The sequence below is a fragment of the Oryctolagus cuniculus genome, chromosome 5 (assembly GCF_051225735.1).
Source record: "Oryctolagus cuniculus isolate XC-2025 breed Fujian yellow rabbit chromosome 5, ASM5122573v1, whole genome shotgun sequence".
Lineage (NCBI taxonomy): Eukaryota > Metazoa > Chordata > Mammalia > Lagomorpha > Leporidae > Oryctolagus > Oryctolagus cuniculus.
Genome location: NC_142871.1, coordinates 10,421,000 through 10,437,241, shown reverse-complemented (window position 1 = coordinate 10,437,241; position 16,242 = coordinate 10,421,000). Strand labels below are relative to the sequence as shown.

Below are 16,242 nucleotides of genomic sequence, written 5' to 3'. Positions count from 1 at the left end.
TTCACTCCCCAGTGGCTGCAACACCCAGGCAGGGCTAAGCCAGGCCGAAGCCAAGAGCCAGGAACCCCATCTGGGTCTCTCACATGGGTGCAGGGGCCCAAGCACTTGCGCCATCCTCTGCTGCCTTCCCAGGTGCATGAGCAGGGAGCTGGATTGGAAGTGGAGCAGCCGGGACTCAAACCAGCAGTCCGTGTGGGATGCTTTACCCCAGTGGCTTTACACAGCACTGGTCCCATAGTTTCCTTCTGTACAGAAGCTTCCTGTACATCTTCTGTGTGATATTTGAAGTCTTTATTTTTTTCTAATTCTCATTCCTTGATAAGTATAGGGGTATGTTCAGTGCAATTATTCCTTCTTAGAAGTTCCAGTTTTACTAACGTTTCAAAATCCCAACTCTGTTGCCCTTATAAAACATTCAGTTTTTGCTGGTGTTTGTGATTTCTCAATTTAATTGAAAAATAAATGTTTTGTTCATTTCCTTTTTAAGACTTAGTAGGTGCACATTTAAGTCACCCCTCACCTTTCCTGCGGCCTTTAGGACACAGGACTTTGCAGGTTTGAATAGTTGTGCCTATACAATCAGTAACGAGCTCAGTATCATTTGAATTTATGTCGGACCCCACCCTAGACATCTTACCTTCACCCCGAGAGAGGGATAAGCAGCAGCAGTGCCGGGGTCTGGGATGTCTAGGACTGCTGCTTTTGAGGCTGAGATTCCGAGCGCTGATTCTTGTTCTGCTAAGGCCTCCCACCCCAGCGCGGCAAGACGCTCCCCAGGTAACTCCAGCAGCGAGGCGGGGCCTCTGCCTAGAGGCTCCGACAAGTGCTTACAGGGCGCCTGCCTGTCCAACCGGTCTGCTCTCCCACCTATTAACCCACAGTCCAACCGGGAGTCTGGCTCTGTTCCCAGAGCGCTTGTCCCCGGGGCCTCTCACCGCCAAAGCGCAGCCCCACGGCTGCCAGCAGGGCCGCGGTCGCGGGGGGCGCACGTCACGGACGGTTCCTGATGCGCTCTGAAGTGACTAACGCTGTCTTTGACTGCCCTGTTCCAGGCATGAACCCTACGGACAGCAGTATCCAGGGCAAGGTCCTCCCTCAGGCCAGCCGCCGTACGCAGGGCACCAGCCCGGCCTCTACCCACAGCAGCCGGTGAGTGGCGTGGGCGGGGACTTCTGGGCTCGCCGTCTCTCTCCTGGAGGCGGGCTACTCCTCCAGGTCTCTAGGAATCTAACAAAGGTGATTGACATTCAGGACGTAGTTCCTGCGGGAAGGCTCTCCTGGGTTTCCGAGTGGGCGAGCTGTGTGTGTCCTGAACCAAATACAGCGCGTCATCAGAAGTTAGGTGCCCTTGACCTTGTAAACAGTGGCAAGGCCAAGTTCGAGTCAAGTGTGCTTGAAACACATCGATGAGAATCAGGGGCACTCGGCCCTCCCCATCTGGCGACCGTAAATATTCAGAAAAAATAATGTGTTCACACTGAACTTGTTCAGGCTTTTCTTCTCATTATTCCCTAAACAACCATGTGCCTGATATTTAGGAATCGGTTTTCTGAGCCATCCAGCAATGGGGGAGTTGGGCACAGGTTCCATGCAGGTGCTGTGCCCTTTTATGTAAGGGACTGGAGCATCCCCAGAGGCTGCTGTCCACGGGGGTCCTGCACCCATGCCCCCTCAGGCCCAGGGGACACCTGAATGCTATGGTGTCAAAGCCATTTTAGAATTGAGATTTGTCGATGTTTTAAAGAGAATACATACAAAAAGAAACTTATATACTAACTGGGTTTTCTAAAATCAGCTGTGAGTTAATTCCTGCGTGTTTTGCCTGATGAGCTAGGTGTGTGCAGCTCAGAGAGGCGTGGCTGTGCCGGAGGCCGCCTGTCACTGCTGCCTGTCTCAGACAGACAGTCGCACCTCCTGCTGTGGCCATTTCTAAACAGCTTTTCAGATCTGAGGCCTCTTGCAACATAGAGGAATTTTTTAAAGCATCTTTTAACCACAAGGTAGTTTTTAAACATTTAGTTTTGAAACCAGCTGATCTTAAACAATTTGCAAGTAAAGCGAAAGGAATCCTAATTAAAGCCCAGCATTTCGCTGCCTCCCATCGGGAGACAGCCCCACGCCTCCCTTCAGCATTGTCCGAGGAGAGTCCCCAGGAGGAGCGTTTAGTGTTGTGCTGGCCTAGCCTCAGAGCCTGGCCCTGTGGGGCATCCGGGCGGGAACCCGTAGGGTGGACCGACCTGTGCTGCAGGAGCTTGTAACCTGTGCCCCAGGAGCTCCGGCTGGGAAATGAGGCCCGGGAGGTCCACCTGAGGCCTTCCGAGCTCCCCCCACCCCACCCCAGCTACATGCCAGTGGGACTGGCCCCTCGGGCCACCAGTGACGTCACAGCGTAGTGTCAGGCTGTAGCCACTGCCCCAGGATTGCAGCCAGAGGCCAGGGCACTGTTCTCCCCAGAAAGCTCCAAGCACCGGAAGACAAGTTCTCCAGCACTGTGGGCACCAGCGGTGGCGTTGGCTGAGCCGAGTCGTGCTCCGTCCACCCCCGACATGGTGTTCCACAGGCTGCCCCTACTCACTCTCGGTGAGCGGGGCTGACGCCCGTAACAGCGTGCCAGTGTGGTTTCTCTTGCTCTGCATTTCAGAACTACAAGCGCCACATGGACGGCATGTACGGGCCGCCAGCCAAGCGCCACGAAAGCGACATGTACAACATGCAGTACGGCGCCCAGCAGCAGGACATGTACAACCAGTACGGGAGCTCCTACTCGGGCCCGGACAGGAGGCCCATCCAGGGCCAGTACCCCTACCCCTACAACAGAGAGCGGATGCAGGGCCCCGGGCAGCTGCAGGCACACGGCATCCCCCCGCAGATGATGGGGGGCCCCATGCAGCCGGCCTCCGGCGAGGGGCCGCAGCAGAACATGTGGGCGGCACGCAACGATATGCCTTATCCCTACCAGAACAGGCAGGGCCCCGGCGGCCCCGCCCAGGCCCCCCCATACCCGGCCATGGGCCGCACGGATGAGATGATGGTACCCGATCAAAGGATCAACCACGAGAGCCAGTGGCCTTCTCACGTCAGCCAACGTCAGCCTTACATGGCGTCTGCAGCCTCCATGCAGCCCATCGCGCGCCCGCCTCAGTCCTCCTACCAGACGCCACCGTCACTGCCAAACCACATCTCCAGGGCGCCCAGCCCGGCCTCCTTCCAGCGCTCCCTGGAGAGCCGCATGTCTCCCAGCAAGTCTCCCTTCCTGCCGTCTATGAAGATGCAGAAGGTCATGCCCACCGTCCCCACGTCCCAGGTGGCCGGGCCGCCCCCCCAGCCACCTCCCATCAGGAGGGAGATCACCTTCCCCCCGGGCTCAGTGGAGGCATCGCAGCCAGTCCTGAAGCAAAGGCGCAAGATTACCTCAAAAGATATCGGTAAGAGTGCCAGGCGGAACCCCAGGTGGGTCAGGAGCGGGGACTCGGGTGCAGGTGCAGGTCCTGTTGAGCCCAAAGGGCTGAGGTTCTGAGGACTGCACGTTACCAGGAGCAACCACTGGAAGCCACTAACCTGAGCTGGGACACTGCCAGAGGAGAACTGGGATTGCAGTGGCATTTTTGGTCCAAGCCAGGGACATAGGAGTCCTGGCTGATGGTGATACTGTGTTTGGGGTTAAAGATTTGACCTCACCCAAGCCACTTCATCTCTGCAGTGCATGCTCACAGGCCCCCTGGGAGACTAAGGAAATATCAAGGTGACCCAGAAAGTGTGGGATTTGCTAAGAACAAACAGCGAGTTGTCCCGAGAAAAAGTAGAAGCCTGGGTATGCTATGTAGATGAGTAGATGATATCATCCACAGGATGTGCAGAACTGACAGAGGCCACACAGCCCTGGCAGGAGGGGGCCCCAGGGCTACTCACCGAACGCTGCTGCCGCCGGCTCGGCCTGTGCGGGACTGAGCGGTCTGGAGCAGCTGCAGGTGATGCAGGTTTTCTGCGCCCTCCTGCAGTGCTTTTAACACACCAGGGAAAATAGCAGATCTCAGTTGTATGAGAAAAACAGGTTCTAAAACTCAAAATCACTTAAATCATTTACAGTGATTAGAAAATTGAAGATATTAAGTTAATGATAATCAAGATGTTTTCAACATTGGGCATGTTGAAAAAAAAGGAGGTGTTTTTTTTTTTTTTATGTTTCAGAGTGTTATGGGGAAAGAAAGATATACAACAGACACTGAGCACCTTGTTATAAACAAATAAGTGTGTGTGTGCCTGCAGTTTGTCCATGTGTGTGTATGGATGTTTAAATAAATATCTTTAATTTTTTAAAATTTATTTGTATAGGTTAGATGACCAGTATTTGTCCAACCTAGAAATTTATGTTCCTTATCTTAGAAAGCTTGACATTTTTATTACAAGAAATAGTATGTGCCTATTTAGAAAAAGTTCAAGATACATAACATTAAAATAAAAATGGAAAAGCCGTGGTGCCCCAGCCCCCACCAGAGCACTGGGGGCTCCTGGGACCCCTCCCTGGCCACGAGACCAGAGCTCAGGCCAGCTCTGCCAGGACAGGTCCGCCCATGGCTCAGCCCATGGTCCCGTGATGCCTGCCGGTCTGTTGTCCTGGCCCCATTTACGGCAGACTTTCTACCAAATCATTTTGTTTTCTTCAGTAGCAAGAACAAGGAAAGCAAAACAGACAGCAGCCCTTCTTTGCCACGCTCTTGGCTCAGACCACACCTTGGGAGCCTGAAGCTCAGTGCTAGCCTTTGTCAGCAGCAAGTGTGAGGGAGGAGCCCAGGAAGGGAAGCAGCAGCGTGGCCAGAGCGGCCTTGAACCTGAGTGTGTGCTGGTGTGGAATTAAATGTCGCTTTTATACCCTGCACACTTGCCGGTCTCCCAAAGACACTGCCCCAGGGCCCCAGGAGTGGAGAAGGCCACGAAGAGCAGGGCTGGCTTAATGGTTCAGCCGACGCATGCCTACAGTCCCCGCTGGGGTCGGAAAGCAAGAAACAGGCGATGAGAGAGCAGCGATTGTGCTCAGCCACTTCTGACCCGGAAGCACTTTGGCTCATGTTTAACCAGCAAAGCCAGAGGATCCTAACCAGCCCCACTGCACTGTTCAGCTCATCCCCTCGTCTTACAACCTAAACACAACCACGGTTGGTCAGCGGCCCTCGGAGCATTGCACGGAGTCCGTGTTCAGCCCTCTCTGCCCCGCTGCTACTTCCTGTCTGACTTGCTCCTCCTTTGCCGTTTGCAGCTACTCCCGAGGCGTGGCGTGTGATGATGTCCCTTAAGTCGGGTCTTCTGGCAGAAAGCACCTGGGCTCTGGACACCATCAACATCCTTCTCTACGATGACAGCACCGTTGCTACTTTCAATCTCTCCCAGGTGAGCTTCGCCAACACATAGAACACAGGACCCGTAAGTCGTGTGGAACGCCGGGGTGTGTGCCCCAGTGGACGGGCACCGACTCGTGCTCAGGCGTGACAGCTGCCCTGGGCCAGCACTGATCAGTCTGCAGTTATCTGGGGAGGTTGAAGGTCCGCCCCTGCTCCCCTGGGATAACTGTGGGTGTGTGTGGAGTAGCTGACAGTAATAAAATTACATTGTTGTTTAGAATGCATAGTAGCAGGCCAGTTGGAGTTCATCACAATGTTAAGTGAAGTTAGCCTTGTGGTGCAGGTAGGAAAGGCAGTGCTCACCATGGAACGTCACCCTGCGTTCCTGGGGGACCTGACGTCTGTCTGCAAATCTTAGAGAAAATGTACAGAATGCCCAGGCGTGCACAGAACGTTCCAGGGAACCCAGGGAAGCTCTCTGTGCCCAGCGTCCCACCAGCACGATGAAGAGCTGGGGCCAGGCCTGTCTCCAGGTCTCATTCCTCCCATCTCTGCCTCCCGGGTGATTTGGACGCTGTCATTTAAACACCTGTTAGCTTGAATGAGCTTCAAGCCCTCCTTTGTTCAAAGCTAGGTTTCAGGCAGCTTCCAGCACAGTAGCTGGAAGAAAAAACAGAGCTGAGGCTTTGCACAGATGTCCAGCAGTCAGCTGGGCTGTGGAGTTTTTTTGTGGGTATTTAGAAATAAAAATGAGGAATGGCTATTTTTCTTGCTTTTGGTGGAAGAAAACTAAAACACCTAATTTCCTTGCTTCTACAGAATCTTTTCCTTCATTTTTCTTCTCTCATTTAAGTCCCCCACTGTGGCCCAGAAAGGCAAGTTTTTCATTGAAAGGAAGTATATTAATAAGACCATAAACATTGTACAGCCCTGTGTTAACAGAAAATGAATATATAAAAATATGTATGCGCCCTTTGCTGGAGTAATCAATGTTCATCCTTCTGTTGGATGAACTACTATTGATCACACATTTTCTTTTTTTCTCTTTTCTTTATAAGATTTATTTATTTATTCTAAAGGCAGAGAGAGAGAGACAGAGAGATCTTCCATCGCTGGTTCATTCCCCAAAGCCCACAACAGCCAGGGCTGGGCCAGCCTGAAGCCAGAAGCTTCTTCCAGGTCTCCCACATAGGAGCATGGGGCCCAAATACGTGGGCCGTCTTCCACTGCCTTCCCAGGCCCTTAGCAGGGAGCTGGAGTAGAAGTGGAGCAGCCACGACTCCAGCCAGCACCCAAATGGGAAGGCAGTGCTGCAGGCGGTGGCCTTACCTGCTGTGCCACAGTGCCGGCCCCTCCCACATTTTCATAAACAGAACTGCTTTGGTAGCTTCCCCTTTTCCTGGAGGGGGCGGGGGAGTGCACTTTAAGGGTGAGGGAAGTCCAGGCTCCACCTCTGCCCTTGGACGTGGCTGGGGTTTCCCTACTTCCCAGTGACTGCTCCCGTCCCACTCTCAAGAAACTGACAGTGGGACAGAAAGGTGGGGTTGACATGCCTAACGTCTGTCACTAAAACACCCTTCCAGCACCTGCATGCCGGGGGGAGCTGGAGCGCTCACCTGGAGCGTGTGGGTCTCTTCCCCACGCAGACACTCGCTCGGGGAGCCAGTGCCGGCTCTCCGGAGGCAGTGGTGCGCCCTGCCGCTTTTGTCTTCAGCTAGAGTTGTGCATAATGGAAATGTAAAATCGCGTTTTATGAAACATTCTAATTCATTTATCAGGGACTAAATTGATTTGTTTTTAATTTTCAGTGTTTATGAGCTACTACATTGCTGAAATTATCTTCTCCAAAAGAGATATGGAGAACGTAAATTAGGGTAACCTACGGCACCTGAGATAAAAATAACCATTAAATCCTAAGAATAATAACCATAAAAACCCCAGCAAGCAAGTCTCGGATAAATAATAGAAGAGAACAGAGTCCCTTTGGCTGAAAGCGTCTATGAAATCCACATTCTCACTCTTTTAATAATGTGTGCGTTGCCTCTAAGTCAGAAAAGAAGGTGACGGACGGCCGAGCGCCCCTCCCTGGTAGCACTGGAAAACCCAGCAGGTGTTCGCACGGGTGGGGCAACAGTAAGGAGGCCGCTGCGGGGCGCTAGTGAGAGCTGTGGGTTCTGGAAGTGGGTGCCGCCTGCTGGGGGCTTCCTCTCGTGGCCCAGGCAGAAAGGGCAGGTGTGGCCGGGGGGTCCGCGGGGCTTCTCGCCCGCAGCGTTGCACTCACGTGCCTGTTCTTTCTCCTCCCACCCCACCCCCTCCAGTTGTCGGGATTTCTCGAACTCTTAGTCGAGTACTTTAGAAAATGCCTGATTGACATTTTTGGAATCCTCATGGAATACGAAGTGGGAGACCCCAGCCAGAAAGCACTTGATCACCACGCGGCGAGGAAACAGGACGGCCAGGCGGCGGCGGACGACTCTGGGCGAGAGGAGGCTGAGGCCGACGGCCTGGACGAGGACGAAGACGAGGACGAGGAGGACGAGGAGGACGGTGAGAAGACTGAGCCGGAGGCCAAGGGCAGCCCGGGCCTGAGCGCCCCGGACGCCACCGCAGACCCCAAGGAGAAGCCCAAGCAAGCCAGCAAGTTCGACAAGCTGCCCATCAAGGTCGTCAAGAAGAACAAGCTGTTTGTGGTGGACCGGTCCGACCGGCTGGGGCGCGTGCAGGAGTTCAACAGCGGGCTCCTGCACTGGCAGCTGGGCGGCGGCGACACCACCGAACACATCCAGACTCACTTCGAGAGCAAGATGGAGATTCCGCCCCGCAGGCGCCCGCCGCCCCCTCTGAGCTCCACCGGGAGAAAGAAAGAGCCAGAAGGCAGAGGTGACTGTGACGAGCAGCCGGAGAAGAGCATCATCGCCACCATCGATGACGTCCTGTCCGCTCGGCCGGGGGCGCTCCCCGAAGACACCAACCCCGGGCCCCAGACGGAGAGCGCCAAGTTCCCCTTCGGCATTCAGCAGGCCAAAAGCCACCGGAACATCAGGCTGCTGGAGGACGAGCCCCGGAGCCGGGACGAGACGCCGCTGTGCACCATCGCGCACTGGCAGGACTCGCTGGCCAAGCGCTGCATCTGTGTGTCCAACATCGTCCGGAGCCTGTCCTTCGTGCCTGGCAACGACGCCGAGATGTCCAAACATCCGGGCCTGGTGCTGATCCTGGGGAAGCTGATCCTGCTCCACCACGAGCACCCCGAGCGGAAGCGAGCGCCGCAGACCTACGAGAAGGAGGAGGACGAGGACAAGGGGGTGGCCTGCAGCAAGGACGAGTGGTGGTGGGACTGCCTCGAGGTCCTGCGGGACAACACGCTGGTCACGTTGGCCAACATTTCTGGGCAGCTGGACTTGTCTGCGTACACGGAGAGCATCTGCCTGCCCATCCTGGATGGCTTGCTGCACTGGATGGTGTGCCCGTCCGCCGAGGCACAAGACCCCTTCCCGACGGTGGGACCCAACTCGGTCCTGTCGCCGCAGAGACTCGTGCTGGAGACCCTCTGCAAACTGAGCATCCAGGACAATAACGTGGACCTCATCTTGGCCACGCCGCCGTTTAGTCGTCAGGAGAAATTCTATGCTACGTTAGTTAGGTACGTGGGGGATCGCAAAAACCCAGTCTGTCGAGAGATGTCCATGGCGCTCTTGTCGAACCTTGCCCAAGGGGACGCGCTGGCAGCGAGGGCCATAGCTGTGCAGAAGGGAAGCATTGGGAGCTTGATAAGCTTCCTGGAGGACGGGGTCACGATGGCCCAGTACCAGCAGAGCCAGCACAGCCTCCTGCACATGCAGCCCCCGCCCCTGGAGCCGCCTAGCGTAGACATGATGTGCAGGGCGGCCAAGGCCTTGCTGGCCATGGCCAGAGTGGACGAAAACCGCTCCGAGTTCCTTTTGCACGAGGGCCGGTTGCTGGATATCTCGATATCGGCTGTCCTGAACTCTCTGGTCGCGTCTGTCATCTGTGATGTACTGTTTCAGATCGGGCAGTTATGACATAAGTGAGAAGGCAAGCATGTGTGAGTGAACACTCGAGGGTCGCATAACTGGCTGTTTTCTGTTCTTGTTTATCCAGCGTAGGAAGAAGGAAAAGAGAATCTTTGCTCCTCTGCCCCATTCACTATTTACCAATTGGGAATTAAAGAAATAATTAATTCGAACAGTTATGAAATTAATATTTGCTGTCTGTGTGTATAAGTACATCCTTTTGGGGTTTTTTTATTTCTTTTTTTTAACCAAAGTTGCTGTCTAGTGCATTCAAAGGTCACTTTTTGTTTTTTCACAGATTTTCTTTTTAATGTTCTTTTCCATGTTGTATTGCATTTTTGGGGGGAAGCAAATTGACTTTAAAGACAAAAGTTTTGGCAAAAGATGCTAAGATGGGAAAATTTCACCACACTGAGGCAAAAAAGGGTGAAAAATTATCAATTTGCTATGCGTTTTATTCTTCAAAGGATGGAAAATTTAAAAAAAAAAAAAAAAAGCAACTGCATCCCATCGCCCAAAGCTCTGTGCAATAGAAACTTCTAGAGATTCAGGTACCGGGGCTCACGGAGGTGTCAGTGATCGTCACAGCTGTGAGAGACACCGGCTTCTCCACGGGAAGGTGGTTCCATGAGGCTAGGAGCAAAGCCACGCGTGTCCCAGTGCAGCCTGGGAATGCGTCCCTGGCAGCCATCGACAGGACTTGCTCCCTCCTCGCCGCGCGTCATGCCTGCTGTCTGTCGCCTGGCCTTCCATATGACAGTTCTTCACAATTCCTTTAGTCATTTTTTAAATATTTTTTTTTTACTGCCTCTGGGCTGTGATGTATATAGAAGTTGTACATTAAACATACCCTCATTTTTTTTCTTTTCTTCTTTTTTTTTTTTAGTACAAAGTTTTTAGTTTCTTTTTCATGATGTGGTAACTACGAAGTGATGGTAGATTTAAATAATTTTTTATTTTTATTTTATATATTTTTTCATTAGGGCCATATCTCCAAAAAAAAGAAAAAATACAAAAAATAAAAACAAACAAAAACCACAAAAAAAAAGAGGGTAATGTACAAGTTTCTGTATGTATAAAGTCGTGCTCTATTTCGGGAGAGCAGCTGATCGCAATTCGCTTCATGAATCAAGGTGTGGGAATGGTCGCGTATGGATTGATTTAGAAAATGGTTACCAGTACAGAAAAAAAAAAAAGAAAAAGAAAAAATACAACTAAAAGGAAGAAACACAACTTCAAAGATTTTTCAGTGACGAGAATCCACATTTGTATTCCAAGATAATGTAGTTTAAAAAAAAAAGAAAAAAACTTGATGTAAATTCCTCCTTTTCCTCTGGCTTAATGAATATCATTTATTCAGTATAAAATCTTTATATGTTCCACATGTTAAGAATAAATGTACATTAAATCTTGTTAAGCACTGTGATGGGTGTTCTTGAATACTGTTCTACGCTCCCGAAAGTGGTTCCCTCGTGACCGAGTCACTTGCCGGAAGTAGGGGAGCTACAGCCATCAGGAATCCCCGTGGTCGAAGGCACCCGTAGGGGTTTCCCCACGTCGAGTGGGGAGCAGCAGTCGGCCCTTGTGGCGTGTCTGTCTGAAGCGGTTCACTCTAAGGACATTAAGGTATGCGAGTCAGCGTGCGTGGGAGTGGCCACCAGCCCACTCGGGGTGACACCTGCAGAGCTCACTTGGCCGCAGGCAGGACTTGTGCCTTTTCCCAGTAACTCCATGTCAGAGTTCAGTCCAGTCCATGTTTCTTCTGTGTGCCTCCCAGCTATTTCGCATTCAGTTGACCCCACCGCGGGTGATATTTATGTTGTGCGATGTTAACAGGAGTGTGTTCTGTTGTATGTGGATCGCATGGTGCAGAGCCATGAACCGTGTCTCGGTGGTGTTCCTGTGCCCACGGCCCCCTGGTCCTGGTGCATGGTAGCTTTTCAATGCCAGGCACTTTTTCCCGGGTTGGTGACTGTTAAACAACCCGGTTCTCCTAAATTCACTGTTGGCAGACCCCTTCTTAGCCTGGCTCTGCCTCTCGGCCCTCCCCAGCCACAGGACGCCCCACACTTCCGCGTCCTTCCACGCTGGCTCACGTCACTCATGAGAGACAGGGAGGAGTTAGACGAGAACGGGCAGCGGTAATCAACATCACCACAAAGAGGTCGCTTTTTCCGCACGCAGCCGCACTGCCTGTCAGCTCCCACGTTGCTTAGTCAAACCACCGTCTTACATAGCAATGCAGCCAACTGCGTGTGGAATCACAAACCCATTTATGATTCCACTGTAGATACATCTACTTGCTAAGAACACATTTTTTTTAATGCTCTAAGCTTAAAATATGGAGATTAGTAAGAGGGAATTCAGTATTATTCTAATTTCCCTCTTACAGAGAATGAATAAAAGATGTGTATGGGCCCTGAACCCTGACGTTACCCAATATCCCAGTTCTTTTGTCAGAAGAGTAAAATCCTTAGGCACAACTTGGTGGCGTCATGCTTCAAGGTGTAACCTTCCCAGAGCCCCTCCACCAAGCAACAAGGTCCTATGCTGATCTGAGTGATCCCAGGAGACCTGAGAAGCCACAGAGGGGCCGCGAGGAATTCACAGCCGGCTCAAGGTTACCCTGCCTGTAAACTGAGTTCTTGCTTTGCCCTAAAAATTAGTTGTTTTTTTTTTCCCCATGAGGCTTTTCAGAAATTTAGAGGATCCCATATTTTAAATGTATACCAAAAAAAAAAAAGATAAAAATAAAGGTGTGAAGAAAGTTTAGTAGTTTGGAATGGTGCGCTGAAGTTGAATCTGGTGGTATTTGAGTGATTTTTTTATATGTCACGTAAGATTATTGGGTGGCATTTGCTCAGAAACAGGGATGTGAAATGCTTTGCTGGAGGATGGGAGTGATACAGAGTCGGTTTTCGCTGGTGGAGGTGGCCTGTGCCACCAGTGAGACTGGTGTAGAACTTGCCACAGCCGGGTGGGGCGGCCCTTGACCACCTCTCTGGTGAAGAGCAGGCAGCATTCGCCCTGAAGTCGGTGCACCTCACGGCTGTTGGACATCTGTCATTCCCCGTCAACCCCACGTCCCCACCTGGCATCTGTCGACCTCATGCGGTCCAAATCATTTCGTCTGGGCTCAGAATTCAATCTATAGCAGGCTGAAAAAAATTTGTTTAAAATTTTATTTATTTATTTGAGAGGTAGAATTACAGAGAGAGGGAGAGAGAGAGAAAGGCTCCATCCGCTGGTTCACTCCCCAGATGGCTGCAACGGCCGAAGCTGGGCCGATCTAAAGCCAGGAGCCAGGAGCTTCTTCCGGGTCTCCCACGCAGGTGCAGGGGCCCAAGGAGCTAGGCCGTCTTCCACTGCTTTCCCAGGCCATAGCAGAGAGCTGGATCAGAGGTGGAGCAGCCAGGACTTGAACTCTGGCGCCCTGTATGGGATGCCGGCACTGCAGGCGGAGGCTTAGCCCACCACGGTGGGTCCCCATTGTGTGGCCCCCACTGATGTAAATGTCCACACGGCCGCGCGCCCTGCGAGGACCTGGAGGGAAGGGTGGCTATCCCTGGTGCGGGTGGGGCCTGCGGGAGAGGCGCGCAGGCCGTGCGGACGCGGCGGACTAAAGCTCTCCGCACGGGCTATGCGCTGAGAACACGCGGGAGGCGGGCGGTTAGCACTGCGCGTTCTGATGTCTGCAGCTGCTGCGCCCCACGGTGCGGGGACATAGGCGCGCCGTGTGCCCCGCAGGCCCCGGGCGTGCTCCCGGCGCCTGGTTCCCGCCCAGGCCTGGCCGGCTTAGGGCGCCGCGGGGCTGGGGGCGGGGGCCATTTCCCGTGTGCTCCCCGACGCCCTAGGCCGCGCAGCCCTGCTGGCGCCGGCGTGGAGAACCCCACCTTCTTGGAGAGGGTCCATCCCACGCGACTCCGAGACTCGAGAGTGCAACCAGGAAGCACGCAGGTGCGCCCGCGTCCTGCTTTAGCGGCGGCCTGGGGGCGTCTTCCCTCTGTGTGACTCTGCTGCTGGCTGGTTTTGGTTCCCAAGTGAAAGTCCTCAGAGCTCGGTCTCCCGAGGGCCCGCGTGCGGTGCCCAGGGTGCTTCCACGTGGGTTCTCCATCAGACATCCCGGAGCGGCCAGAGAACCCTCCTGCGTGCAGGAGCGGAAGCGCTTCTGGAACACCTGCGTGCGCTCAGCCTGCCCCGCCCAGGGCCGAGGTGGCGGGGGGCGCGGGGTCGCAGGGCCCCAGGTGGCAGTCCCCGCACACAGCACAGGAGCTCCAAGTGAGTGAACGCAGCCTGTGTCTGTCTGAGCGTCTGCCTGAGCGGGGCGTGCCCACCCTCCTCTGCCCACCCTCCTTGGGGGCTGCGCTTACCTGAGAGAGGCAGCGCCTGCAGGCCCAGCCCCGCGGGGACGCGGCACCGCCAGGTAAGTGGTGGTCACTGCGCAGCTGAGAGAGCTCATGGCCGCCAGGGGATCTTCGCGCTCATCCTCCGGAGAGTAACCAAGTGTGAGGGCGCCAGGAACCTGGTGAGACCTGTGGCTTTAAAACAGAAGCCACAGTCAGAGGGGGCGGAGAGAGGGATCCTAACGCTGTGCGCTAACAGCCTCTACTGCAGTGACCTTATTTGAATTGAAGCCACAATCAGAAAGTCCAGACAATGCTCAGCTGTCAGCCAGTTTTGTGTTGGGAGACGGGTGCAGCCGTCCTCTCCCTGCTGTGTGGCGGGGGTCTCTGCAACCAGTGAGGAGCCACTGGGACCTGAGACCCCCGGAACCGCTCTGCCGGGGCCCGTGAGACAAGCCATTGGCCAACCAGGACCTTCACCACAAAGCCGTGTGCAATCGAAATATCTTCCGCAGGTCCCTGGGACCATGAGATTTTGTAGATCAGAATTTATGGGAAATTAGGATTCCACTGACAGCATTAGCCAAGCCCTAGCTAACTTTTTTTTTTTTTTAAGATATATTTGTGTATTTGGGAGGCAGAGTTAGAGAGGGAGAAACAGAGAAAAATTATCTATCTTTTGATTCAACCCCCAAATGGCCACAATAGGCAGGGCTGGGCCAGGCCAAAGCCTGGAACTCCATCCAGGTCTCCCAGGGGTCCAAGCACATGGACCATGTTCCACTGCTTTCCCAGGCACATTAGCAGGGAGCTGGATCAGAGGTGGAGCAGCCAGCACTCGAACCGGCACCCATGTGGGATGCCGGTGCCACAGGCAGTAGCTAAACCTTCTGTGCCACAACACTGGCCCCATTGCTAACTTCTGAAGTTTTTTTTTTTTTTTTTTTAAGATTTATTTATTTATTTGAAAGGCAGAGGCAGAAAGAGGTCTTCCATCTGTTGGTTCACTCCCCAGGTGGCCATAACACTCGGAGCTGTGCCAACCCAAAGGCAGGAACCAGGAGCTTTTTCCAGGTCTTCAACATCTGTGCAGGGGCCTAAGGACTTAGGCCATCTTCTACTGCTTTCCTAGGCCATAGTAGAGAGCTGGGTCAGAAGTGGAGCAGCCGGGACTCGAACTGGCACCTCTATGGGATGCCAGTGCTGTAGGTCAGGGCTTTAACCTGCTGTGCCACAGCACCAGCCCCCTAACTTTTAAAGTTGAAACCGGCGGGCACACAGGGAACAGGCCTGTCCAGCACGTGGTGGCCCGGCCTTCAGTCCTGACACTTGGGTCCCCTGGGAGCTGGGCTCACTTGGGCCCTCAGAGTCGCCTACCTAGCACCTGGCCACCCTGCACCGCTTTCCGACTTCAGGTTTTCCTTACTTTCCTGGGTCACTCTCCACTTACCCACTGTGGCTTGAAGGATGGCACCCAAGGAGGGACAAGGGACATTCAGGGAAGACACCAGCCATTGGGGTTTGGCTCCTGGCTTCAGAAACGCTACACTCGCGAGAGGTTCTCTGTTCCCGTGGGGCGGGATGGCATGGTATGTTTCAGTCTCAGGATACATAGATTTGGCATGATTTTTTTTTTTAAATTTACCCATAAGCGCCCGGTATTGTGGGTCCTGTGTTTTTCACCAAATGGTGTGAACATATGGCACTTTGCGTGGCCGCACACCGCCCAGGGAGACCGCTGCCGGCAGCCAGAGCTGAGCCATTTGCCAAGAGGAGTTTCTGCTCCAAAGGGACCAGGCACTAGGCCCCTTGCTGGGCCCTGTTTTCTGAAGTCTGACATGATGCCTTCATCGGGGGCCCAGAGCACCGGAGCCCTGGAATCTTGCTGGGGACGGGCACCTCTTCCCTGCTGCCAGCATCTGGCTGCCCCGGCCACTGGCGGCCCTGCAGTCTGGAGCTGCCTCTGCAGAGCTGCTGGTTACAATTCGGAGGTTTTCCTGCGAGCAGCCCTGTCCGGGGGAGCCCACGGGGCTCCCAGCATCCCCGGGGAGGGGCCAGCGTTCATGCCTCTGGGCAGCAGATGGGCGTCCCTGCGCCTCCGCTGAGAGTCCTGAGGGCGGGCACAGGGAGTGGGCATGGCTGCGGAGGAGCCAGGGGAGCCAGACTGGGCTCCAACTGCCTGGTCTTGTTCTCCCTCGGCCCAGTCAAGGGAGCGGATTCGGAGTGTGCTCCCACTCTTGCGTCTGTGCCGTCGCGTTCATCCCAGCAGCGGACAGAACCTGTCCTGGAACACAGCCCGGAAACCAGCACACGTCTTCCTTCCAAAAGCAGTACTGGCACCGTCGGGCCCACAGGTGAGACCCGCCCGCCCCACACAAGGACCTGCCGACCTGTGCACCTAGTGCCATGGGGGAAGAGGGAGAGGAGCCCAGTGCAGCTTACAGGGCACCATCCAGGAGGGCTTCCTGGAGGAGATTGCTTTGTAGGAAGGCGTCCTTTCCCAGGCCGAGGGTTCACCCTATGGGCGCG

The 16,242-nt window shown here is 54.1% G+C and overlaps 1 protein-coding gene and 1 long non-coding RNA gene across 27 annotated transcripts in view; one reads left to right on the top strand and one right to left on the bottom strand.

Moving 5' to 3' along the window:
* Positions 1-10,787, top strand: part of ARID1B (AT-rich interaction domain 1B) — a 444,025-nt gene extending 433,238 nt beyond the window's left edge. For all 26 annotated transcript variants that reach the window (XM_051855225.3, XM_051855222.3, XM_051855226.3 and 23 more), the window contains 4 exons: positions 1,053-1,149; positions 2,642-3,425; positions 5,255-5,385; positions 7,655-10,787. In XM_051855225.3, coding sequence (XP_051711185.3) covers positions 1,053-1,149; positions 2,642-3,425; positions 5,255-5,385; positions 7,655-9,379 — 2,737 coding nt within the window. In that variant the 3' untranslated portion in view covers positions 9,380-10,787. The remainder of the gene's footprint in view (positions 1-1,052; positions 1,150-2,641; positions 3,426-5,254; positions 5,386-7,654) is intronic.
* Positions 10,788-12,518: 1,731 nt separating this feature from the next.
* Positions 12,519-14,001, bottom strand: LOC149126402 (uncharacterized). Its single transcript, XR_016234456.1, has 3 exons — positions 13,741-14,001; positions 13,264-13,514; positions 12,519-12,803 (listed from the first exon to the last, which is right to left on the bottom strand). It is a non-coding gene; the product is annotated as an uncharacterized LOC149126402 (long non-coding RNA).
* Between the last annotated feature and the right edge of the window lie 2,241 nt (positions 14,002-16,242).